Below are 25,088 nucleotides of genomic sequence, written 5' to 3' on the forward strand. Positions count from 1 at the left end.
TCAGCTATGCTGGAGTCTTTCTTTTTCCGCCTCAGTGTGTGTGTGTGTGTGTGTGTGTGTGTGTGTGTGTGTGTGTGTGTCGGTGGGGGGGGGTGTTGAAATCATCTGTGGGGTGTGGGGTGGGTAGGACAGTGGGGAAGGGGAGAGGACTCAGAGACACCCCTCCAGCCTGAGGGGTGTCCTGGATGTCAGTCCCCCTATGATCCCTACAACTAGGGCCTGCTTCTTGGGGGGGGTTTCTTCTGAAAGTATCCAGGTAACATTGGGGTACGGGGAAGCTCCCAAAGGGCTCAGAGAAGCAACACCTTGGTCTGGGTGCTCTGGAAAGCTCCCCTCCCGCAGGCTGGGTTTGCCTCTTTTTTGCTGTGTGCAGAAAGCTCCTTCCACTCACACTCCTTAACAAGTCCAAGTGACCCCAAAGAGAGGGGGGAATGGAAACTTCTATCTGGCACTTTGCCTGAGACAACACTCCAGCATGGGCCCAGATCCCACGTTTGCTTGCCCAAGTCCCCTCGGTGCCTTGCCAGGGACCTTCCCTTGCCACCAAGGTCTTTCCTGTGTTGGCATTGCATAAGGCCTGCAGCTGCCTGCCTGTCCAGCCTCTGGGCTGGGCAGTACAGCTGAGGTTTTGGGAAAAGAGGAAGCAGCCCCTGAGGCTGGACCTCCTCTCTCAGGGTGACAGAGCCCTGGAGAGCCAGCAGCACCACAAGCTCCTGGACTTCCTTCCCGTTTCTCCTCACCTGCAGTTCACCAGCCTTGCAGCCACTTCCCTGTGCAGCAGGTACGCCCATCCCTGGCTCTGGAGGGCAAGTTGGAGGGTTGGGAGCAGGGCTGGGCTGAGATTGACAGGGGTGGGGTGGGGGCATCTGAGGGTGGGAGCTGGATGCCGGATGAACCGAAGCCCAAGACACGAGTCTAAGCTGCACTCATAACCTAAACCCCTTCACAGCGCCAGCTCTCCCCCAGCCCACATCCTAATCCCAGTCCCGATCCTAACCACTGGGAACCCCGCCCAGCCCTGGTCCCTGTTTCAGCCTTCTTTCACCCTCAGTGTGTCCCATCACAAGTCATTTACTAATCATCGGCACCCCCACCTAGCCACAACCTTGGCCTTTGCCCTCACCGCAACCCCATCTTGCTCACCTCCACACCAACCCTAATTCCATTCCAAATCGCGGCCTAACCATCACCTTTGGGCCGGCCCCACTGCAGCCTAGCCTTTGTCTTCCCTCACTCTCCGATCGGTCCCACTCCATGTCATTCATCTGAGCACAGGACCCCAGCCTGTTCAGCAAAGCTCGGAGACAGGTGCTCAGGCTGAGAGCCTGTATAACCAGATTAAAACACAGAATTTCTCTCGCCAATTTCAAAGCCAGTAGACCTTATTTATGGATTATACAGCTTTCTGAATGAAACTTTTGGGGCTTTCTGCTATTATGAAGATAATGTACTCCTGGATTTGCCAAGCTGTGCCCTGTCACCCCATTCCCCTCCTTCTCCAGCCTAAGAGGGAAGCTGGGGAGACATTCTGGTACTGGGAAACAGAAACTGAATCCTGCCTCATTGCCTGCGGTGAAACTGCTCTGACCTTCCTTCCCCAGTCTGGACTTGGCCTCTGGGATCAGAGGTCAGGGACTCAGAGTCCCAGTCCACTCTCCCCACTGGGACACTCGATCTCACATAGATGTTACCTACTCACTTGCTGTCACACAGGCAGCAAACATGGGTGCCCACCATGTGCCAGGCGACCCCATCCCAACCCTGACGCGAACTACACCATATCTAGGTAGGAGTGGGGATGTAGAACTGTCTTCAGAGCACCTAAGACTTGGGGATACAAGGATGAACCTCAGGAACTTCCTCATCTGGGAAACAACGCTCTCCCAAATGGTCATTGCCATAAGGTCAGGTTGTTTTAGAGCTGTAGCACTCTGGGTTCCCCAATATGATCCCGCCCTCTTCCCCAGGACCCACAATCACCCCTCTACCACCAGGGGGAACTGGTGCACACCAGGACAGCTTAACCCGAGTCCGTAATACCAGATTTACAAACAGAGACAAGGGTCGTCTTTTCTGGGATCCTTCTTGCCCTTTCTGTTTCCAGAAAAGTCCTCTGGGTCAAGGCTGGTGTTTAGGGTGCAACAGGCTGAGTTGTTAAGCTGTGGAACCGACGCATTGAGTATTGAGGATGGGCTAAGTGTAGGTGACATCTACGTGACATAATTTGGGGTAGTTCTAGAAAAGGTTCTCTCACACATTCCAAAAACCCCGCTTCCATTCTGGGATCAGTATGTCTAAAACTGCACCATTCTTCCACATTTAGGTTCAACGTTGCCCTTTCCAGGGCCCCAAATGGGAATAGCAGGGAGAGCTGGGATATCTGCAGGACACGTGCATGTTGTCTTGCTGATGTCCCAGATGTAGAGGATCTGACCCTGGTACCCAGTATGGCTGTAGACTCCAGGGCCATATCAGCCCCCAACCATGCACAGCAGGCTTCCCTTCGCACCAGCATTCAGGTCGTGGGGCCCAGCCTGGGCCAGCATGAGCCTTTCCTACGGCCAAAGATCAGGTGTGGAGGGTGAGGGTAGAGCAGGCCTAGGATTGCCTGCAGAACTGGGGATGAGCCACTGGGTCTGAGAAAATGAGCAGCCCCGTCTGCTGGAGCAGCCCAAGCCAGGGGGCTGGGTCTACTGAGGAGCAGTGCTCTTCTGGCCCTTCCCTTGCCTTGGCTTTGATATGCTCCCTGCAATCCATCCATCCTCCTTTAACACTGGTCTAAGTTCTATTTTGTCATCCTTACAGGCAGTTCTGGCTCTATCCAGGCCCTGGGTGTCTGCTCAGCCCTCCCCAGGTGTGCCCCCTGGTAGCCACCAGAAGCAGCTGGGCTGATGGGCTGGGGGCTGGGAGTTGTCATGAGTTTCCTCTCCCCACTTCCAGCCTCCTCAGGCCCTTCCCCTCACTCTGTAGAGTCAGCATTTAGGACGAGGGAGGAATGCAAAGTTGGCAACATGGGTTTTTGTATCTGTGTGTGGTAAAATATGCAAAGCATAAAATTTACTGTTTTAACAAATTTTAATTTTGTTAACAATTCTTTTTAAATTTTTAAAAAAGATTTTGTTTATTTATTTTTAGAGAGAGGGGAAGGGAGAGAGGGAGAGAAACATCGATCAGTTCCCTCTCCCACTCCCCCAAGTGGGGAACCGGCTGGCAACCTGGGCATGTGCGCTGACTGGGAATCGAACCAGCGACCTTTCTGTTTACAGGCCAGCACTCAATCCACTGAGTCACACCAGCCAGGGCTGTTTTAACAATTTTTTAAAACTCTCACCTGAGGACATGTTTATTGATTTTAGAGACAGAGGAAGGGGGAGAGAGAGAGAGGGAAGGGGAGAGAGAGAGAGAGAAAGAGAAAGAGATGGAGAGACAAACATCAATTGACTGCCTCCTGTATGCGCCCCAGCAGGAGATCAAACCCACAACCTAGGTATGTGCCCTGAACAGGGATTGAACCTGCACAGGACGGCATTCTAACCAACCAAGACACCCAGCCAGGGCTATGTCGGACTTTTTGAGGAACCACCAGACAGTTTTCCACAGCGGCTGCATCATTTTACATTCCCACCAGCAGTGCATATCCTCTCCAACATTTGTTATTTTCTGGTTTTGTTTGTTTGTTAAGCCATTCTAATGCGTGTGAAGTGGTAGGTCGTGTTTTTGATTTGCATTCCCCTGGTGACTAATAATGTTGAATATCTTTTCATGCATGGGCTTATTGGCCATTTTATATCATCTTTAGAGAAATGTCTATTCAAGTCCTTAGCCCATTTTTTGAATTTGGGTTGTTTGGAGTTTGTCGTTGTTGAGCTGTAAGAGTAGTTTATATATTCCAGATATTAACCCCTTATGTATGACACTAATTCTATGATTTGCAAATATTTTCTCCCATTCTGTGACGTTTTGTTTTTACTCTCTTGATAGTGTTCTTTGATTCACAAAAATTTCTAATTTTGACCTATTTTTAAATTTACCTATTTTTCTTCTGTTGCTTGTACTTTTAGTGTCATACTTAAGAACTTACTGCCTGATCTTAGGTCATGAAGGTTTTCACCCATGTTTTCTTCTAATAGATTTATAGTTTTAGTTCTATGTGTTTCTGTCCTTTCTCCCCATCGGATTCCTATCTATGGCACCCCTTGGGACCCTCATTCTCACCAGGGGCACCTCATGGCAGAGGGTCCCTTGCCTTCTCATGCATGGTGTACTGTAGGCAGTTAACTCATGTTTGTGGGGATATGTGTTGTGCACAGCCCTTGTGCCCATGTTACCCCTAGACTTGCCCTGTCACCAACTCTAAACGCTCAAGGACCACAGTTCTCCCTGCTTACCGCTGCCAAGCCTGGGGGGCTCTGCAGTGCTGCAAGGCACGTATCCCCAGTTCCAGGGGCTCACAAGATGCCAATTACAAGGCAAGCACAGAGATGACTCTGGGTGGGTATAGGAACCCCAAAGGGGAACTTTCAGTTAGAAGCCTCCTTCAAGCTGCACCTTGAAGACTGAATAAAGGTTCAACAAGCAAAGACCATTTGTGGTGAGGACATAGCTGGTCAGCTGGAAAGCTGTTGGGCAGATGGGACTGTCCCCAGGGTGGGTGAGTGAGGAGCAGGGAATGAGGGCAGAACTGGGAGTAAGACATGAAAACCTTTTAGGGATGTACTGGGCCTACATCTCATGGACAATGGAGAGCCACAGAAGGCATTTGAGCAAGGGAGTGGCCCTTAAAGACAGCACTTGGATAAATGCTCAGGCAAGCTCCATAGGGCTTATAGCTTATAAGGCTAGACATAGGGAGATGAGTCTCAAGTACAAAACTCATTCTTGCTGAGTGCCTTGGAGCAAGTCACCGGGTCTCTCTGGGTTCCAGTTCCTGTTGGCTTGGGTGGTGGGGAGGGGCAGGAAAGTGGAGGGAAAGGGAGAAACAGCTGTTCGTCTTCTCTGGGGTAGTGTTCCTGAGGGCCTGGGAAAGCAGAACTTGGGGTGGGGCTTAGGGACACGCAGAGGGCTTTCTGAGGCATTCCACCAAGGGAGGGAATTCCCGTGTGAAGTCTAAGCCGTTAACGTGGGCTCCTGGCTCCCAGCTGGTGGCTGCCCCAGAGGTCCTTGGCTGCGCCGCCCTTGCACTGGGCTGGCCAGCATAGCGTGTGAGGACACAGGGCTGGACTCTCAGCGGGCTCTGAGGCTGAGGTGTCCTGAGGTCCCTTAAAAGGCCCCTGTGTGCCCAATGTATACAGTGTGCACCACCCTCTTATGCCCCAGACCTGGTGCAAGAACCTGCTATGGGCTACCTGCTTCAGCTTCTCCACCTGGCCTCATCCTTCTCAATGGGTAAGCTCCACTCGCCTTGCTCATCTCACAGGGCCTGGCCTCCATGAGCCCAGCCCTTGCTGACCTGGCAGACCGGTTGCAGGTTTGGCTGCTGAGCTTGAAGGGCAGGCACAGGGAGGCAGTGGTAGGGTGCAACGATCCTCCCTGGGGCCCCCAGAGGAGCTCTACTGCTGGGGGCAGGGCAGGGTTTGGAGGCCCATCTGGGCACCTTCTGTGGGGCGTATTAGAGGGCTCCGTGGTGATACCGGGCTTGCATTACTCTCCTGTCTGTCTACCCTTCCCTCAGCCCTGGCCTTATGGGGTATCTCCAGTCCTGAGTCCGTGCAGGGCGTGAAGGGGTCCTGCCTCGTCATCCCCTGCATCTTCAGTTTTCCTGCCGACGTGAAGGTGCCCCACGGCATCACAACCATCTGGTACTATGACTACTCGGGCGGTCGGCAGGTGGTTCACCACTCAGAGAACCCCCAGCTGGTGGAAGAACGCTTCTTTGGCCGTGCCCAGTTTCTTGGGCACACTGAGCACAGGATGTGCAACCTGCTGCTCAAAGACCTGAGCCCCCAGGACTCGGGCTCTTATAAATTCCGCTTTGAGATCAGTGAGGGCAACCGCTGGTCAGATGTCAAAGGCACTGAAGTCACTGTGACAGGTGAGGAACAGGGTGGCCTGGCTGCTGCCTGGAAAGGACTCCCAAGCTGCTTCTGGCCCCACTAACTCACAGCCCCAACCCTTGTCCTAAACCCAACCCCAGCCCCAGCCTAACCCCAGCCTTGTGTCCTCCTTACATTCACCCCATGCCGGGGTACGGGTAGAAAGCAATCTCTCCTTCTTCTGGAAGCCCCTCAGCTGGGGTTTGCAGGGCAGGAGGTCTCAGGTATCCTGAAGGGGAGTCCTGAGCCTCCTGTCTTTGTCTTCAGAGAAGCCCAGTGCGCCCACCATTGCCTCACCGTTAGAGCTTCGCGAGGGTGTGGAGGTGGACTTCAACTGCTCCACCCCCTACGCGTGTCTGCAAGAGCCGGTCCGCCTGCAGTGGCAGGGCCAGGACCCTGCTCGCTCAATCACCTCCAACCTCCAGAAGCTCCAGCCCACGGGCATCATCCACCAGGACACCCTCCACATGGCCCTGTCCTGGCAGGACCATGGCCGGACCCTGAGCTGCCAGCTCTCAGTGGCCAAATACAAGATGGAGGGCGAGATTCACCTTCAAGTGCAGCGTGAGTGCACTGGGGGCCACACCCTCGTTACAGAGCACACATCTGTGGTTCCCCAGTGGAAACCAGTTCCTTCTCCAGCCCATAGAAAGAGTGCCCTCACCTCTGAAGCAAGCTGGGTGCACTCTGACCTCCTGAATGGGGCAGGTGGAGAGAGACTGCTAAGCACAAAAGACCCTGTTTAATGGCTCCCTTTTACCTCTTGTCCCCAAGGCCAGGCTGGGCACAGAAGGAGAGACAAAGAGCCAGAAACTTGGGGGTCAGGCAGCAAGACCCTGAGGTTTAGCCCAGCTCTGGAGGATGCTGGGGTGGGGGTGGTCCACCGTTTCCTGCCTAAGGCTGATCACATGCATGGTGGTCAGGGTGTCACCCAGACAAGACAAAGAGGCTATGGGACAGTCAGAGTATTTTTAGGCAGAGGATTTATTTTTTATTTTTAAAAAGTATTTTATTTATTTATTTTTAGAGAGAGGGGAAGGAAGAGAGAAAGAGAGAGAGAGAAACATTGATGTGTTAGAGAAACATTGATTGGCTGCCTCTCGCCCACCCCCAACTGGGAACCTGGCACACAACCCAGACATATGCCCTGACCAGGAATTGAACTGGTGACCTCTGGGTTTATGAGACAATGTCCAACCCAGTGAGCCACACCAGTCAGGGCCTGAGCTGGAGTTTCCACTTGATTGAGCTTTTCCCATCACAGTAGAATGAGGCAGCCTCTTCTAGAACAACCACTGTTCACAGGCATCCGATGGCTGACCTCACTACCCGCTAGATGAGCAAACTTTGGGCAAGTTACTGGCCTCTTGAAGCCTCCATTTTCTCGTCTGTATAGGGGAGGTAACAATAAAGACTAGTTCCTACGTCATAGAATTGTTATGAAAAGTAGAAGCATGCTTGGCACATACTAAGCAATCAAAAATATTACCTTCTACTATTTTCATATCTACGTAGATTAAGTACTTGAAAATGTGACCTTCTGTTCACATTTAGTGGGAGGCTCTGAAACAAGACGTAAAGAAATGCAGTTTGTTTGTATTCTTGGCACCCTTCTTGCAAATGGCTTAACCGTTCTCAGGGCTAATTTGACTCTGCCTTTGGCCCCCTTCGTCAGGTGCTTGGTACCTTACCAACAGCTACCACAGGCCACCAAAGCGAGCGGTGTGGTGGTACCTACGACTCCAAACAGAACAGAGGGCAATGGACAGTATCATGAGGCAGAAAGCCCTGGGAGGCAGTGTGGGCTGGGCACTAGGCCAAGCATTGTATTATCAGCTTCTCTGCGGTGAAGGGAGGGATTCGGGAACACAGGACGGGGGGCGGTGCAGCCCTGGACAGGGAACCGGTGGGACCGATGATTTATCTGGGTGGGCTTCCTTAGGGCAGTGTTGAGAGAGGATAGAAGAGTGCCACCCCCTGCCCACCCAGGGCGCCTTACTTGACACCCCCATCGTGCCGTGCAGATGCCCCAAAAGGTGTGGAGATCCTCCTGAACCCCTCAGAGGGGAACATTCGTCCTGGCGATCTGGTCACACTCACCTGCCAGGTGAACAGCAGCTACCCCAACGTCCGTTCTGTGCAGTGGGTCAAGGATGGGATGCATCTTGAAGCCCAGAGCCACGTGCTGCAGTTGTCCCAGGCAGCCTGGAACGATGCTGGAGTCTACACCTGCCAAGCTGAGAATGTTGTGGGCTCCTTGGTCTCACCCCCTGTCAGCCTCCACATCTTCAGTGAGTCCTGGCTGAATCTGGGTCTTGACCAGAGGGCGGGGGAAGGGTCCAGGCCACAGAGGCTGAGGGGATGCGGGCATAGATTCCCAGCCCTGCCTCAGATGATGACAAACCTCCCTGGCAGGGTGGGACGTCAGGAGGACCCCAGTGAACAGGGCAGACCTGCAGCAGGCTCCGCTGCAGAAGAGGTGGGATGTAGACTGGGTAGAGATTAGGCTCAGGGGCTGCAACCCTGAGACTGAGGAACTGGGCCTGGAAGGTGGCTGGGTACCCCCAGTGTGCCCTGTGCTGCCCCCACAGTGGCTGAGGTCCAAGTGAGCCCAGCAGGTTCCATCCAGGAGAACCAGACAGTGACGCTGGCCTGCAACGTGCCTAAGGAAGCACCCAGTGAGCTGCGCTACAGTTGGTACAAGAACCATGCCCTGCTGGAGGATGCCCACGGCCGTACCCTCCAGCTGCACTCGGCTACCAGTGCCGACACTGGCTTCTACGTCTGCGAGGTGCAGAACGCCCAGGGCAGGGAGCGCTCTGGGCCCGTCAGTGTGGTGGTCACCCGTAAGTGACCAGCGGGGTGGGCACGGCCGGAGCCAGGCCAAAGGGTGGGGCCCCTGCAGGAGCATTAGGGTTCTGGGCCCCAGTGGCCTTGAGCTCTGCACACTTGGCAGGGCTTTGACCTCCCTGGGCCTCAGTTTCCTCTGATTTAAAAAAACTTTATTTTGAAATAAGTTAGAACTTCCAAAGAGTACAAAAATTATCCTATATCTTTAACTTAGAGTCCCCATTTGATAATATTTAGGTACATATGCTTTCTCTCTTTTAAAATATATATGTGTGTTTCTATGTATATACATATGCACATATATGTGTGCATACATGTATATACATATTTCTCTGTAAACATATCCATATGCATTCTCTCTACACACACATAAATGTTATCCATCTATCTGTCATCTATCTAGTCATCCATCAATTGATTTATATTCCAAAATTTGTAGACATGATGCCCTTTACCCCTTAGCTGCTCAGCATGTATTTGCTATAGTTGTTCTCATACATAACCACAGCACAGTGATCACAATCAGGAAATTTAACATTGACACAAGTCTCTTGTCTAATCTACAGCCCATATTTAAGTGATACCTATTAACAACGTCCTCTATGGCAAGTGCTTTTTCTGGTCCAGGATCCAATCTGGGATCCAGCTTCATTCAGTTGTCATGTCTCTTTATTCTCCTTTAATCTGGGACAGTTCCTTGGACCTTTCTTGTTCTCATGACCAATACTGACACCTGAAGAGTCCAGGCCAGTTGTGGTGTGATGTTCCTCAGTTTGCATTTGTCTGAATGGAGTAGACTGGGCCTGGATCTTGGGCAGGAGCAGCATGAACGTGAAGCTGTGTCCCATCAGGAGGCACGCGATGTCAGTGTGTCCCACTGCTGGTAGTGCTCACTTTGATCACTTGGTTGAGGTGCTGTCCACTGCCAGGTCTCTTTGCCAGTTTCCCCATCTTTAAAGTAGGGTCCCTGATCCCCACTCACATGGCTGCCCCAAGGACTGACTGAAGTGATTTGCGCAGCCCAGGGACAAAAATGTATTCAGCAGGCACTCAGGAGCTGCTGGGGTCTTCCTTCACCTCCCAAGGCATTATGGGGACAAGGGGGTGCAGCAGTTATAGACTATAAAGGGGGATCCAGGGAGTGCCCCTTTCTGAGGGTTACCGGCCCTTCTCCACACAGACCCGCCCCTCGCCCCCCACTTGTCTGCCTTCCTGGAGACACAGGGTGGATTGGTGGGCATCCTCCATTGCTCGGTGGTCAGTGAGCCTGTGGCCACCCTGGTGCTGTCACACGGGGGACTTGTCCTGGCATCCACCTCCGGCAAGGTTGACCACAGCCCACGCTTCAGTGTCTCCTCTGCTCCCAACTTTCTACGCCTGGAGATCCAAGGCCTGGAGCAAGCTGACAGTGGGGAATACACATGCACAGCCACCAACTCCTTTGGGAATGTGTCCTCCACCCTGGACTTTCATGCCAATGGTAAGATGGCCACAGAGGGCTGGTGGAGGGAGCTCGGGACGGAGGCTTGCTCTGGCCTCTCCCTCCTAGGAGTCCAGAGGGCTCAGCTGAGGGGCTGAATTAGCTAGTTAATAAAAATTACATCAAGGACCCAGGCTGTACAGTGTTCCCAACATGAGAGGTTCATGGAAATCAAGGCAAAAAGGAAAACAGGGCAGATTGTATTACTGCTTTTGTATACATTCTGACTCTGAACTTGGAGGGTCTTTCATGTGCATTCATTTATTTCTTATTTACCAAGTGTTTAGGGCAGGCTCTGTGCTAGATAAGAGTCAGATGCAGTAGGCACAATAGAGTAGGGTCTTCCAACTCTTGGCACCTGTGGTATCCTTCCTTCATTCTGAAGCCATGGTAGACATAACTAATCAATCAAGCCAGGTTTTTGAATAAGCCTGGGTTCCAGCTCAGAATCCTTCTCAATCATGCTGCAGCCAGTTACTATCAATAGATCAGAATGGGCATTCCAGGCCAAAACCTCCTGATTGTCAAGAGATTCATAAAACTGATGGCATGAAACCCAAACTTACCTACAATCTTGTGGGGAAAGGGGGGTACTGGAGGGCTTCCTGCAATGGGTGACATGGAGCCACTAACATGCAGGGGGAGCTGAGCCTCCTTGTCTCTCTCTTCTGCTAGCCGCCCGCCTCCTCATCAGCCCAGCAGCAGAGGTGGTGGAAGGGCAGGCGGTGACGCTGAGCTGCAGGAGCGGCCTGAGGCAGACGCCAGACACCCGCTTCTCCTGGTACCTGAATGGAGCCCTGATCCTCGAGGGGCCCAGCAGCAGCCTCCAGTTCCCTGCAGCCTCCAGCACCGATGCTGGCTCATACCACTGTCGGGCACAGGATGGCCACAGCGCCAGCGGGCCCTCCCTGCCTGCCGTCCTCACTGTGCTCTGTGAGCAGCCTCCCCACTGGCCCCTGCTTGGAGAGGGTTGGTCAGTCCACTGGGTATCCACCAGCCATCTCTACCCCCTCTAGGCCCTCCTGACCCTGACCTGCCCAGGGTCTAGATCAAGAGGGTGGCCACAGGCCAGGGCTGGAAGTCAGGGAACAAGGCTGAGGATTTTTCTACCTCCCCATGTCCCCACCCTCCAATCCCAGATTTTTTAGGGCCCTTTGCCCCAGCCTCAAACCACCATGGGCACCATGCCCAAGCTTCATCCTTCTGAGCTGGGCCCTGGGACACATTACTCCTACATATGTGCACACACCTCATAGGTTGCGCCCTCACAGGCCCCCAGAGACATGAAGGCAGAACCTCTCAGCAGAGGAACTGTATCCTGTTAGCAGAGGATGTTCCTTATTAGCCTGAGGGGCTGACCAATGTTCAGGGCACACTTAGCTTCCAGAAAGCCTCCCTTGATATGAGCAGGAGCAACGCCCTGGAACTGTCAGGAAGAGCAGCCACCTTTTAGAGGTTTTCTAGTGCCAGGGTGAGATCACGTGGAGGCCCTGGCTGATGGCTGTCTCTGACGATTCATCTTCAGAAGCCTCTAGAAAGAGGGCATTCCAGGCATTATCTATTATCCTCCATAGAGCCAGCTTGAAGATCAGAGATAAGAGGCAGGGAGGATCTTGAGGGAAGGGTTGGGGTGCAGAAAGAGAGCAGAGAGCACGACTCATGGGGATTGCTATGAGGGCACCCTGCTCACGGGCACATGGCAGTTAGGCGCGTGACTGCTAGCACACCCCTCCCTGCCTTTGCTCAAGCTAGAAAACGGTGCTTCCTCTGGGAAGACACAGTACAGCATGGGGCATAGCTTAGCACCAGGCACATGGGCTGAATTCCTCCCAGCCTGATCAGGTTGTCCTTGTGCGGTGCACAGCTGTCTGTGTCAACTCGGGGCACATGCCTTTGTCCAGTGCGTCCTGGGATCCCAGCCAGCCTTGAGTGGGCTTGTGAGGCCTTGGCAGAAGCTGCGGTTGAGTGCCCATGCTCTTCCTCCCCAGACGCCCCACACCAGCCCAAGCTCACAGCCCGGCTGGACCCCGAGGCTGCAGAAGTTGGAGCTGGCCGTCAAGGCTTTCTCGAGTGCCGGGTGAACAGTGACCCTCCAGCCCAGCTGCGCCTGTTCCACAGGGACCGTGTCGTAGCCTCTTCCCTGCCACCAGGGGGTGGCTGCAGCACCTGTGGGGGCTGTTCCCGGCGCATAAAGGTCAAAAGAGCCCCTAACCTACTGCTTGTGGAGATTCAGGATCCGGTGCTGGAGGATGAGGGTGTGTACCTGTGCGAGGCCAGCAACGCCCTGGGCAACGCCTCCTCTTCAGTGACCTTCAATGCCCAGGGTAAGTTGGGGCAGGAAACGATGGCACAGGGCCAGGGGCCAGTACTCGGGACCCTATTCCTCTGCAACCTCTGGTTCCGAGGAGGGTCTAGTCAGTGAAACCACCTCATTCAGCAGTGGAAGTTTGCTTTCCTCCCCTGTCCAGTGGGCACTCCAGAGGGTCTCCTTCCTGCCCCTTCCAGGCTGGGAGGCTGGAACACTGGCCCCTAGGGTTGAGGGGAGCAGTCAAAGTGAGGCCTATCTCAAGTGGGCCTGTGTTGCCTGCTCTCCAGCCACTGTCCTGGTCATCACACCATCACACACGCTGCCAGAGGGCACTGGAGCCAACCTGACTTGCAATGTGAGCCGGGAAGCCGATGGTGGCCCTGCCAACTTCTCTTGGTTCCGGAATGGGGCACTGTGGACCGAGGGCCCCCTGGAGACCCTGATGCTGCTACCTGTGGCCAGAATAGACGCTGCAATCTATGCCTGCCGCATCCTCTCCGAGGCTGGTGCCCAGCTCTCCGCCCCCGTGGTCCTGAGTGTGCTCTGTGGGTGATGGGCAAGGGCAGCACTGGGCACTTGGAGGGTTGCGGGGTCTGGGAGTAACCAGGCTGGGGCTGGGTTTGGGTATGGGAAAGGGTGGGCTTGGACTGTGTGTGTGGAGCCGGGAGCGGGATACAATGTAGCAGCTGGAACGTGGTGAGTGGGGCTTGGAGGTGGCCCGAGCTTCTCCCTGTCCCTGCAGATCCCCCAGACCCTCCAAAGCTGTCGGCTCTCCTGGACGTGGGCCAGGGCCACACGGTTATGTTTGTCTGCACTGTGGAGAGTAGCCCGCTGGCCCAACTGACCCTGTTCCATGGGGAGCACCTCCTGGCCAGCAGCCTGGGGCCCCAGCTCCCATCACATGGCCGCTTCCAGGTCAAGGCCATGGCCAACTCCCTGCAGCTAGAGATCCGAGACCTGAGCCTTGGGGACTCTGGCAGCTACCGTTGTGAGGCGACAAATGTCCTCGGATCAGCCAATACCTCCCTCTTCTTCCAGGTCCGAGGTGAGTGTCGGTCCTTTGAAGGTGTGGTAGAACCAGATGCCCTGGGTGTCACTCCAGCCAGATTTTGGGCTGGGTCATGTGGATTTTGTGCAGAAATGTGAGGTCTTCTTCAGCCATGTTTTTTGGACAGTTTCCAGCCAGCCAGCAGGTGGCCTCCCTTTGTCTCCAGCTAGATGTTTTCAGCTGTAACAACTGTAGCAGCCACGAGGAGGCAGTGGTAATTGCACAAGGCAGCTTGCTTGGTTGGAGTAATTTCTGACATATCTTCTTCTGTAATGATACAATTTTGTTAGGTAATAAGTATCTTAAACAAAACCTAATATATTATGCATATACATGAGTAATATATGTATGCAAATGTGTTATGTACCCACACATATATACATATACATAAGAATATATATTTAACCCTGGCTCAGTGGATTGAGTGCCAGCCTGTGAACCACATGCCTGAGTGGTGGTCCCCCAGCCGGGAGTGTGCAGGAGGCAACTGGTTGATGTATCTTTCACACATCACATTGATGTTTCTCTGCCTCTCTTTCTCTCTCCCTTCCCTTCTCTATAAAAGTAAATAAAATTGTTAAACTCTCTTAAAAAAAGAATATATTCCCATATTCTTCTATAAAAACCCTCCTTATGAGAATAAGCCAGGAAAAAGGAAAGTTAATACCCATATTGCTGCAAAGGCCAAAGAAAAACACACAATTTTTCTCCCACAATGACAAACATCAATTTTTGAACATTTTCCTTGGGCTTTGGTTCTGTATATTTTTTCTTACTTATAATACTAATTTCACAGGCAGAGAAATGAGGGTCAGAGCTTTCAAAGCTGTCTCATGATCACATGACTAGCAGGTGGCCCTTCTAGCTTGGGACTAACTTACTTCTCTTCCTGGGCACAGCCTGTGTTCTGTCACCACTCCAGCTGTTCCTCCATCTCACTCCCTGCCCCTTGGTCTCATCCTGCCTCAGACCCAGGGGCACTAGGGACTGCCCTTTGCCCAGTCCCCAGTTCCTGGGATCTCATGACCTAGAGCCTGGGTGCAGAGCTGGGCCGGAGAGGGCCGGAGAGGGCTGGAGAGAAAAGATCACACAGCTGCTAGCTTCCCCTTCTAAGCCCTTGGTCACCCATGCTGAGTTCAGCTCATGATCAGCACAATGGCCCTTGGCACGACCTAAATTCCTCCCATTTTAGTGCTTTATAGGGTCAAACCAACATTTGTCAAGAGCTAACACACGCAGGCACTGCGCCTGACACTGGGTTGCAGATGGTATGTGCCGGTCATGCTCTTGAGAGGCTCACCCTCTGGTAGGCGAGATGTGATTGACAGCAAAGCTGTAACTCAAGGTGGTGGGTGGTAAATGCTAGGACAGACCCATGCCGGGTAGGTGGGAGCGGGAGAGACCGTGGCACGGGAATGAAGTCGGCAGTGGTCTGGTTGGGGGAGCTCTGACTTGGAGACACATGGCTGAGATCATGCAGTCTTGGTGTGGATGAACATGTCATCCCAGACTGTGGAAGGATATGGTGGAGGGTCCTCACTTGCTCTTAATTTCTCCTACAGGAGCCTGGGTCCAGGTGTCACCATCACCTGAGCTCCAGGAAGGCCAGGCCGTGGTCCTGAGCTGCAAGGTACCCACGGAGGCCCTGGAAGGGACCTCATACCACTGGTATCGAGATGGTCAGCTCCTCCAGGAATCAACCTCGGCCACGCTCCGCTTTGCAGCCGTAACTCTGAGCCAAGCTGGGGCCTACCACTGCCAAGCCCAGGCCCTGGGCTCAGCCACCACAAGTCTGGCTGCCCCTGTCAGCCTTCATGTGTCCTGTAAGCTCTTTCCTCCTGTGTATGTTTCTCAGGGTGTGAAGGAGCCAAGGGCATGGCTGGGGGGAGGGGATGCTGAGCCCTTGGTCTTGGTCTCTGCCTCCATGAGAGAGTCTTAGGCGAGGGACCACCTGGTCCAACCCTGACCACCCCCCTTACTTTGTGTAGATGCCCCACGCGAGGCCACACTCACCACCCTGATGGACACTGGCCCTGGGCGACTGGGCCATCTCTTGTGCCATGTGAACAGCGACCCTTTGGCCCAGCTACGACTGCTCCATGGGGACCGCCTTGTGGCCTCCACCCTACAAGGTGTGGGGGAACTGGCTGGCAGCTCTCTCCGGCTAAAGGCGGCCGTGGCCCCCAACACACTGCGCCTGGAGATCCACGATGCAGTGCTGGAGGATGAGGGAGTCTACACCTGCGAGGCCACCAACGCCCTGGGCCAGACCTCGGCTTCAGCCAATTTTGATGCCCAGGGTCAGTGTGGGGGTGTGAGTATGTGTGTGGGGGGCTCCCTTAAGAGGAGAGAAGGTTGGAGAGGGTTCTGGAAGCCTAGAGCACAGGAGAGCACAGGCAAGTTGGCTGAGCATAAGGACAGTCTCCATGCTACCACCCTCCTTAAGGGCAGTAGTCTCCAAACTTGCGTTTCATGGGAGAGGATATTTTTTCATTACTTTTAGAGTGAGGGGAAGGGAGGGAGAAAGAGCAGGAGAAAAACACCAAGGTGAGAGAGGAACATCGATTGGTTTCCTCTTGCATGCACCCCAGCTGGGCACCGAACCCACAGCCTAGGCATGTGCCGCGACTGGGAATCAAATCTGCAGCTTTTCGGTGTGTGAGTTGACGCTCCAAACAACTGAGCTACACCGGCCAAGACTCATGGAAGAGGCATTTTAAAAGACAAAATGGATGCCAAGTGGCTAAAATGAATCAAAAGGGGGTGGTCAAGGAGAAACCACAGCAGGGCCAGGGAGGCCTGTATTCTTCCATATGCCCCCCACCAGGGTCGGGGCGGGCTCCGCAGAACTCTGCCTGGGACCACCTGAGTGATGATGAGTCCTTACCAAGCTTCACCTCTGAGCCCCACTTACAGGTGGGCCACCCGTGCCTCCCACAGGCCGAGGGGCTTCCCTCCCTCATGGAGGCAGGTGGCTTGTTTTACACAGCCTCACGACCCTCACTGCTGTCCCTATGCCCTTTCTCTCCCCAGCTGTGAGTGTGCAGGTGTGGCCAAAGGCCACTGTGCTGGAGGGGCAGCTGGTGAACCTGACCTGCCTTGTGTGGACCACCCCCCTGGCCCAGCTCACCTACACATGGTACCAGGATGGGCGTCGGCGTCCAGGTGCCCGCTCCATCCACCTGCCCAATGTCACAGTCACGGATGCTGCGTCCTACCACTGTGGTGTGGTGACCTCTGGCCGGGCACCCCGCCTCTCCAGACCTGTCCTCCTGGATGTCCTCTGTGAGTGTGGTTGGGGGCAGGGTGGAGCCGGAAGGAATGACAGCAGCCTACAGGGATCAGGGCATGGTTAAAACCCCACAGGTGTCCAATCCCTGAGCTCAGTGCCAGAACTCAGCTGGCCGACGGAGCACTTCCCAAGGAGCGTTAGAGCTGGGGAACTCTGGGGATAGGTCCTCTCCAGGCAGAGCAGCAGTGCCTCAAACTGGGCAAGTGGAGGCCCTTGGGGAGGGAAGCCAGGGCCATTCTGGTTTGAGTGGCACCTGCAAGTTGGCCTCCTCATGGCCGTGGTCTCTGAACTCTGTCTGTACCTCTTGTGCTTCTGCAGATGCACCCCGCAACCTGCATCTGACCTACCTCCTGGAGAGTCGTGGTGGCCGGCTGGCCCTGATACTGTGCACTGTGGACAGCCACCCACCAGCCCAGCTGGCCCTCAGCCATGCGGGTAGCCTCCTGGCCGCCTCAACGGAAGCCTCTGTGCCCAATACCCTACGCCTGGAGCTGTGGGAGCCCAGACCCAGCGATGAGGGTCTCTACAGCTGTGTGGCCCACAGTCCTCTGGGCCAGGTCAACACATCCCTGGAATTACGGCTAGAAGGTGAGGCAAGGTTCAGATCCCAGCAGGGGTGGGATCAGCTGTGGTGTTTCCCCAGGCCCAGGTGACACTTGCCTCCCTGGGACAGGTGTGCAGGTGACCCTGGCTCCGTCAGCCACTGTGCCTGAGGGGGCCTCCGTCAGAGTGACCTGTGAAGACCCTGCTGCCGTCCCACCCACCCTCTATACCTGGCATCACAATGGCCTTTGGCTGCAGGAAGGGCCAGCTGCTTCCCTCTCATTCCCGGTGGCTACGCGGGCTCACGCGGGTGCCTACTCCTGCCAAGTTCAGGATGCCCAGGGCACACGCAGTTCCCGACCCGAAGCCCTGCAAATCCTCTGTGAGCAGGGGCCCTCGGATGGGGGAACCCAGAGGGCACTTCCAGGTCCCAGTGGGGGTGGGCACAGGATTGCGGTGGGCTGGGAATGGGCACTTGGGGAGAGAAGGCCACAGGTGAGGAGGAAAGAGGCCCTAGGTCCTTGTGAACCCTGCCTGAAGGAATCTGCCCACAGGACTCCTGAGAAGGTAGCACTTCCAGGAAGTGACTCTTTGTCCAGAGGCTTCAGCCTCGCCAGTGCCACGAGGCTGGACAATGGACAGTACAGGACTTCCAAGCAAGGACTCCAACTGTGCCCTGCCCCATCCTCAGATGCTCCTCGGGATGCTGTTTTGTCCTTCTTCTGGGACTCAAGGGCCAGCCTCAAGACTGTGGTGCAGTGCACTGTGGACAGTGAACCACCTGCTGAACTGGCTCTGTCACGTGATGGCAAGGTCCTGGCCACCAGCCATGAGGTCCATGGCCTGGTGTCGGGGACAGGCCATGTCCAGGTGGCCCGCAATGCCCTGCAGCTCAAGGTGCAAGATGTGTCCTCAGGTGATGAGAACACCTACGTCTGCACAGCCCACAACTTGCTGGGTTCAGTCAGCACCACAGGGCAGCTACAGGCAGAAGGTGAGTGGTGATGGGGGACGGGAAGGGACTCAGGTGCTGTGGGGTCGCGGAGTCCTTGTGGAGGGGGTTGGCTGGCCTGAAGGGGTAGATATAGCCCTGCCTGATCTGAGGGAAGGGCAATAGCTCCTACTGAAGGGGGTAGCCCAGCCTGACGGGGAAAAACAAACTTGCCCTTGGAGAGCTCCCTACAGGGGTGGAGGTGTAGCCATGCCCAAGAAGAGGTCAGGTGCAAGGGAGACATAACCCTACCCTCACAGAGCCCAGTCTGAGGGTACTGCACAGACCTGCCCCGGGGAGACCTGGGGCGGAAAAGGGGACAGAGCCCTATCCTCAATAAGCCCAGTCTGAGGGAGGAGGTGCAGCTTCACCCTTGGGGAGTCCGATCTGAGGGTGAGACACAGCCTCACCCATCAGAACTCTGGTTTGATGAGAAAAGGGAGGCACGGCCCTGCCCTGGAGGTCCCAAGTAAGGAGAGAGACAGCCCTGTTCTCAGAGAGCTTAGTCTCATGAGGGAAGGCTGCGTCCCACCTACAGGGTCCCAGATCCCGAGTCAGATCAGAACTTCCCATAATGCACAGAGGCCTCTCAGATGCCTCCTCAGATCCCACCCAGAGGCTCTGGCTCCCTCAGGCTTACAGATCCCCAACCACCTCCTGGTCCTTGGCCTGCAGGTGTGCGTGTGGTGGCTGAACCAGGCCTGGATATGCCTGAGGGTGCAGCACTGAACCTGAGTTGTCACCTTCCTGGTGGCCCCACACTCATAGTCAACTCCTCCTTCGCTTGGTTCTGGAATGGCCGGCAACTATATGCAGAGCCCATGCCTACCCTTTCCTTCTCCAATGTGGCCCGTGCCCAAGCTGGACTGTACCACTGCCGGGCCGAGCTCCCCACCGGGACCACCACCTCTGCTCCAGTCATGCTCCGTGTGCTCTGTGAGTGTGACCCCTTCCCCACCTCAGTCTCCCCACATCTCACACGCCCACCTCAGGTCTTCTTCCTCTTCTGCCTGCAAAGAGCAAGGACTTCACAGGTATGGAGTCCTGGGTTGAAGGACTCCCATTGACTTCTGTGATCTCGTGCATCCGTGCCCTGATCTCCTCATCTGCAAATGCCAGTTCCCTTACCCTGTGAGGCATATGGGAGATGAAGCATGCAGACTGCATGGCACACAATAGGCCCTCATCAGCCTTGGTCCTCGACTCTATTTTCCACCAGGGCTCATGCTGTTTCAGTCAGCTATTGCTGCGTAACAAGCCATGTCAAAACATAGTGCTTAAAACGACAGCCTTTTATTTGCTCCCAACTCTCTGGGTCAGAGATTTGGGATAGACTCAACTGGGCAGTTCTTCTGCTGGTTTCACTTCATGTGGCTGCAGTTGTGTAGTGGCTGAACTGTGGCTCCATGGTCTAGAATGGCTTCACCCTTGTGGCTGGTGGTTGGGGCTAGCTGTTGGCTGGGACACCCTGTGTCCAACAGACTGGCCTGGGCTTCCCACATGCTTGTGGTCTGAGGAGAGCAGAGCTGTGAGGACTCTTAGATCTAGCCTTGAAGTCACACAATGTCACTTCTGCCTTCTAGTGGTCAAAGCAAGACAAGGATTCAAGGAGTGAGGAAATAGACGCTTAATGGGAGAAGCAAAGTCACCTTGCATGGGTACGGGGAAGGGAGGAATTTGTGGTTGTTTTCTACAATTATCACACGCCCTGTCTCCCCACAGACCCTCCCAAGACACCCATCATGACGGTCTTTGTGGAGCCTGAGAGTGGAACTCAGGGCATCCTGGACTGCCAAGTGGACAGCGAGCCCCTGGCCATCCTGACCCTCCGTCTTGGCGATCGGGTGGTAGCCTCCAGCCAGTCTTCAGGCGCTCCAGCCCAGCGGCACATCCGCGTCTCAGCCACCCCCAATGCCTTGAGGGTGGGCATTGAGGAGCTGAGTTCCAGTGACCAGGGTGAATACGTGTGCTCTGCCTCCAATACCCTGGGCTCTGCCACTGCCTCCACCTACTTTGGAACCAGAGGTGAGAAAGGGCTCCACCTCCTGGGCCACGCTGTGCAAGCCCCGGCTCTCAGGTCCAAAGGCTTCCTTCTGAGATCTTCCTTGGGTTGCTTCAGCTTGCTTGTCTAGTCTAGACTGGTTGCTTGAAGCTCCTTTGCGTGGGGAAGCTCCTGAGATAAAGTGAAAGAAAAGGTTTCATTTTGGGGAAGTCACTTGGGAGGGAACATTGGAGGCCTGGAGCCATAGCTGTCCCCTGAGCTGTCCCCTGTGTTTCAGCCCTGCGTCGCCTGCATATGTTCCAGCAGCTAGTCTGGGTCCTGGGGCTGCTGGCTGGCCACCTCTTCCTCCTGTTGGGCCTGGGGGCCTGCTACATCTGGAGGTGGGTCCAGAGCTGGAGGGTGAATGGGGCTACATCATCCTGCTCTGTTTTCCCCACTATTCCTCCATATCCCTCCTACCAAATTCACAGACTCCATACTTCCTAGCCAGCCCCCCTCCCTGCCCATATTCCAAATTTGGGAATCCTTTTTAGAATTATCTCTAAATCCATCTTGCTATAGTTTTCTTCTTTCCTTATCTCCATCCTGTCTGTGCTGAAGAAAAGGCTGGGGAGGAAGAAAGATAAGGCACTCTGCTCACCACAATGGTCCCCACTGCTGGGTGCAGTGAGCAGTGTGGGTATGAGCATGCAGGGCGGGTGAAGGGAATTGGGGCATCAGGGAGAGGAGCGGTTCTGAGTCCACTCTTGCACTTGCAGAAGGAGGTCTCGTCAGATGAGCAGGGGTGAGAATTCAGTGGAGATGGCTTCTCAGAAGGACACCATGCAGGTATCTGTCTGCCAGGTGGGCACACACAGACATAATGCCCTGCTACCGCCTAGTGCAGGGCTGGCCCCTAGAGGTTGCTTTCATTTATAGGCTGGTACCAGGGCAAGGGGAAATTGGGGAGAGACTAAGAGATCCAAAGTCCCTTGAGAAGATGGGGGAACCATATTCTGATTGGGGTAGAGAGAAGCCACGTGTCTGCTGCACAGCTGGTCAGATGACTGGGACAGACATTCTGAACTTAGCAGCAACACCTCCACCTCTGAGACACATCTTGGAACACAGGACCCCACCTGTGTTTTGGGGTTTTTCTTCCCATCACCTGGGCAACAGTGAAAAACTGTTTCCTCTCATTATGTGTCCCCTTCTGTAGATAATCCATTTGGTGGGCCAGGGCTCCCAGTCACGCACATTCTCACCAATCCCCTTGAGACCACTACCCAAGGCTTAGAGGCCTGGGCGACTGCCCTCCAGTGTTAGGGATCAGGTGATGATATCTCCCAGAGTCCTTCAGTGACCAGGGTTTTCTCTGTGAGGAGCTCATTGATCCTGCTGCAGCCACATTTGGGACTTGATGCTGTGCTCCACCCCCGAGCTGACCTGTGACATTGCCTACCCTCAGGAGGAGGAGGTCACTGGAATCTGTGATGACTTGGGCTTTGTGAACAAGGCTGCGTTTGATTCTGCCTGCCTCTGCGAAAACAGTGCTGAGACATCTGACTTGTTATGATCTGGTTCCAAACTTCTTGCCCCCCAAGAAAAATAGTTGGTGAGAGGAGGGGGTGAACCCCAATCTACCCAGGAGGATGTTGACCTCGGGGGATGCTGAAAAGAAATGACTTGATCATGTTGTCCACTTCTCTTTTCTCTGGATCTCATCTCTCCATTTACCTTCCACGGCTTCTGCACATCTGTCTCCTCCAAGCCCATTCTTGACTATTGGGCAGTATTACAAGAGAAGCTTTCTGCATCCTCACAGGCCAGCCAAAGCACTCTGTATCATCTAGAACACAAGTTAGGCTGCTCTCACAACATACCAAATATAGTAACTTCAACATGAGAAAAATTTATTTTTCCTCCCATATTAGTCTGGGTATGCTATGGTGGTTTAAGTTGCTGGTGCTCTGGATCCTCCTATCTTATCTTGATTGTGATGTTTACAATGACCCCACTGCATTCACATTCCCTCCAACAAGAAGAGTGGAAGTTAAATGTACACAACTGGAATTTGCACATCATATCCACTCACTTCCCATTGGCTAGTCACATGGCCATTCTAAGCAGAAGGGATTCTGGGAAATGTAGTTATATTCTATTTCCAAAGGACTCCCAATTATGGACTCATCCCTGAGCCTTTTTTTTTTAAAACTTTCAAAGAGAGGAGAAGGGAGGGTGAAAAAGATGGAGAAAAACATTGGTTGGTTGCCTCTCATACTCCCCCAGCTGTGGACCTGGCTTGCAACCCAGGCATGCAGCCTGAGTGGGAATCGAACCTGCAACCTTTCGGTTCACAGGCTGACACTCAATCTTTTGAGCCATACCAGTCAGAGCTCATCTCTGAGGCTTTTGCCATTGATGAGAATGCTGCCAGCAGGGCACATTCTGTCTTTGTGCCAATCTTCTGAAGGACATGCCCTGGTCACGGGCTTCCTGGAGAGGGTAGTTCTTCTCAAACATTAAGACTGAAGAAATCAGGAAGCTTTAGTGGTCCCTAGGGAGAGGGCATGCCAGGCAGTGGGGTTGCCTGAGCAGACATCTTTCACCAGATATGGCCCCTGGAAGAAGAGGTGCCCCCATTCTCACCTTCCACCCCCAGGGGATGTGGGGAGCAGAAATCATGTCATCAGCATCCTTTCTGCTCCAAGTGCATTCCTCTCCATGATCCAGTGAGTTCACATCTTTTCTTTTCTCCCTGGAGGCTCATGCCCAGGATGAATGAGGGCCACCAAGAAGACAGAACGTGTTTCCAGGAAGTCAGTGCCTGAGGGGAGCCTGTTCTTGGGTATGCTAGTGACACTCCTGGTAGCCTGGTAACAGATGGTAGGGGCAACAAAGAGCCCCCTGCTCTGGAATTTGGGTTTAGAAACATAGGGAGTAATGGAGAATTAGCATGGGGCTAACAGGATGGGAAGAAACTGAAGACCTGGTGAGCTCCATGTAGCAGTGGTTGGGACCCTTCTTGATCCAAAGTCCCATTCCTTTTAGTGCATGATAGCCAGACCCTTCCTGGAAGCCTGTCTGTTATTTCCTCTCAATAAATGTCCATCCTATGACATAACTGGAGTGAGTCTTTTTCTTGCAACACGAACTGCTGGACTGGAACACAGAGAATTCAAATGTGAGAGGGGTTTATTCTGCGAGACTATCGGCTGAGGTGTCCAATGGGTGCAAATTATATGCATTTACCACAAACTGCCTTATGCTCAAGTGATTTGTACTCCTTCTTGCCTCTTGAGACTGGAGGCTGCTCACTTGCACTGCCCACATGACCAGCACTGTACTTGGCATGCAATAGGTGAGCACTTAGTAAGTAAGCCCTGGTTTTTCTACATTACTGTCAAATGGAAGGGTGGAAAGCATGGACTAAACCCAAGGGTGGGACTGGGAGAGAACAAGCCAAATGCAGCCAATGTTTTTGGACCATCTGGGGAAGAGAGCCTGAGGGGAGGGTCACAGGCAGACACAGAAGGGGTGGCTACGCGGAGATGTGGGAACATCTGACTTGAAAGTCTTTATCTGCTTGTGTGTACAGTAGTCCCTTTCTATATTACGGTTCGCTTATCGCGGCCTCACTGTATCGTGGGATTTTAAAAAATATTATATTTAGTTATTTATCATGGATTTTTCGCTATATCGTGGGATATTGTGGTATTGTGCAGTAAATACTAAAATAAATGTAAGGTTCCTACTTCGCAGATTTTCACCCAGCACGGTGGGGGGGGGGTGGTCTAGAATGTAATACCCGCGATAAGTGAGGGATCACGGTACTTCCAAGGGGGCATAGGTCCACCTGGAATAGGAGAGTTCTCAGAGGGACTCGTTATGTCCACCCCCCGTGCTCTGAGGCTCCTTGAGACTTTTATTTTATTTTTCACATAAAAGTTCTTAGCTTATGAATCCTCTCATGAAAAACCTGCACGATCACCACAGATAAAGTCACTGAAGAATCTTTACGTCTGTTGTCCGTCTCCAGCTCACCTTTTGCCAGCACCAACGTTGGCCTTTGCAGTCCCCCTGACTTTCTTCGTTCTGTTCTGGCGTTCCCCGCTGTTTCCTTGAGGTCTCCTTCTCATATAGACCATGTCTTGCAAGTCTATGTGTGGGTTCAGTTTTCTCTGCGTGATCCAAGGAACCATAAATCATGCCAAAGCCAGTTGTCTTGCCACCACCAAAATGGTTCTGAATCCAAACACAAAGATGACATCTGGTGTGGTCTTACACATTTTTCTAGTTTTCCCCAAATTTCTGCCTTGGGTGCTGTTGCCATCCCAGGGTAAAGGATGTCAATGACTATTTGTTTCCCCTGAAGCAGTCTGTTGGTCATGAACTTCCTGGTCTGGATAGTTCCTGGGTCGCTCATTATGGTGGCCAATCTTCAAGCAGATAGGGAGGAAAATAGCAAGACTTCAAAAATAAACTTTGATTCAAGTGAACACATGTACAGAAATACAACTGTAGAGATTAATGACTTTTTAAAAAGTCGGCACACCATGTAAC

General features: G+C 53.6%; 1 protein-coding gene across 1 annotated transcript; it reads left to right on the top strand.

Annotated features, from left to right (window-relative positions):
• The first annotated feature begins 2,544 nt into the window (after positions 1–2,544).
• SIGLEC1 (sialic acid binding Ig like lectin 1) lies at positions 2,545–22,729 on the top strand. The gene is made up of 22 exons (XM_090285029.1): positions 2,545–2,581; positions 5,317–5,385; positions 5,672–6,031; positions 6,300–6,596; positions 8,057–8,323; positions 8,624–8,878; positions 10,063–10,362; positions 11,038–11,295; positions 12,351–12,686; positions 12,958–13,215; positions 13,413–13,715; positions 15,281–15,541; positions 15,707–16,018; positions 16,752–17,003; positions 17,329–17,598; positions 17,684–17,935; positions 18,245–18,547; positions 19,220–19,480; positions 20,267–20,569; positions 20,824–20,926; positions 21,305–21,389; positions 21,994–22,729. Exons 1-22 carry the CDS (start codon positions 2,545–2,547, stop codon positions 22,099–22,101), a joined length of 5,250 nt encoding a protein of 1,749 aa, XP_090141155.1. The 3' UTR covers positions 22,102–22,729.
• The last annotated feature ends 2,359 nt before the right edge of the window (positions 22,730–25,088 follow it).

This window comes from Furipterus horrens, unplaced genomic scaffold (genome assembly GCF_987537825.1).
Source record: "Furipterus horrens unplaced genomic scaffold, mFurHor1.1.pri manual_scaffold_8, whole genome shotgun sequence".
NCBI classification, from domain to species: domain Eukaryota; kingdom Metazoa; phylum Chordata; class Mammalia; order Chiroptera; family Furipteridae; genus Furipterus; species Furipterus horrens.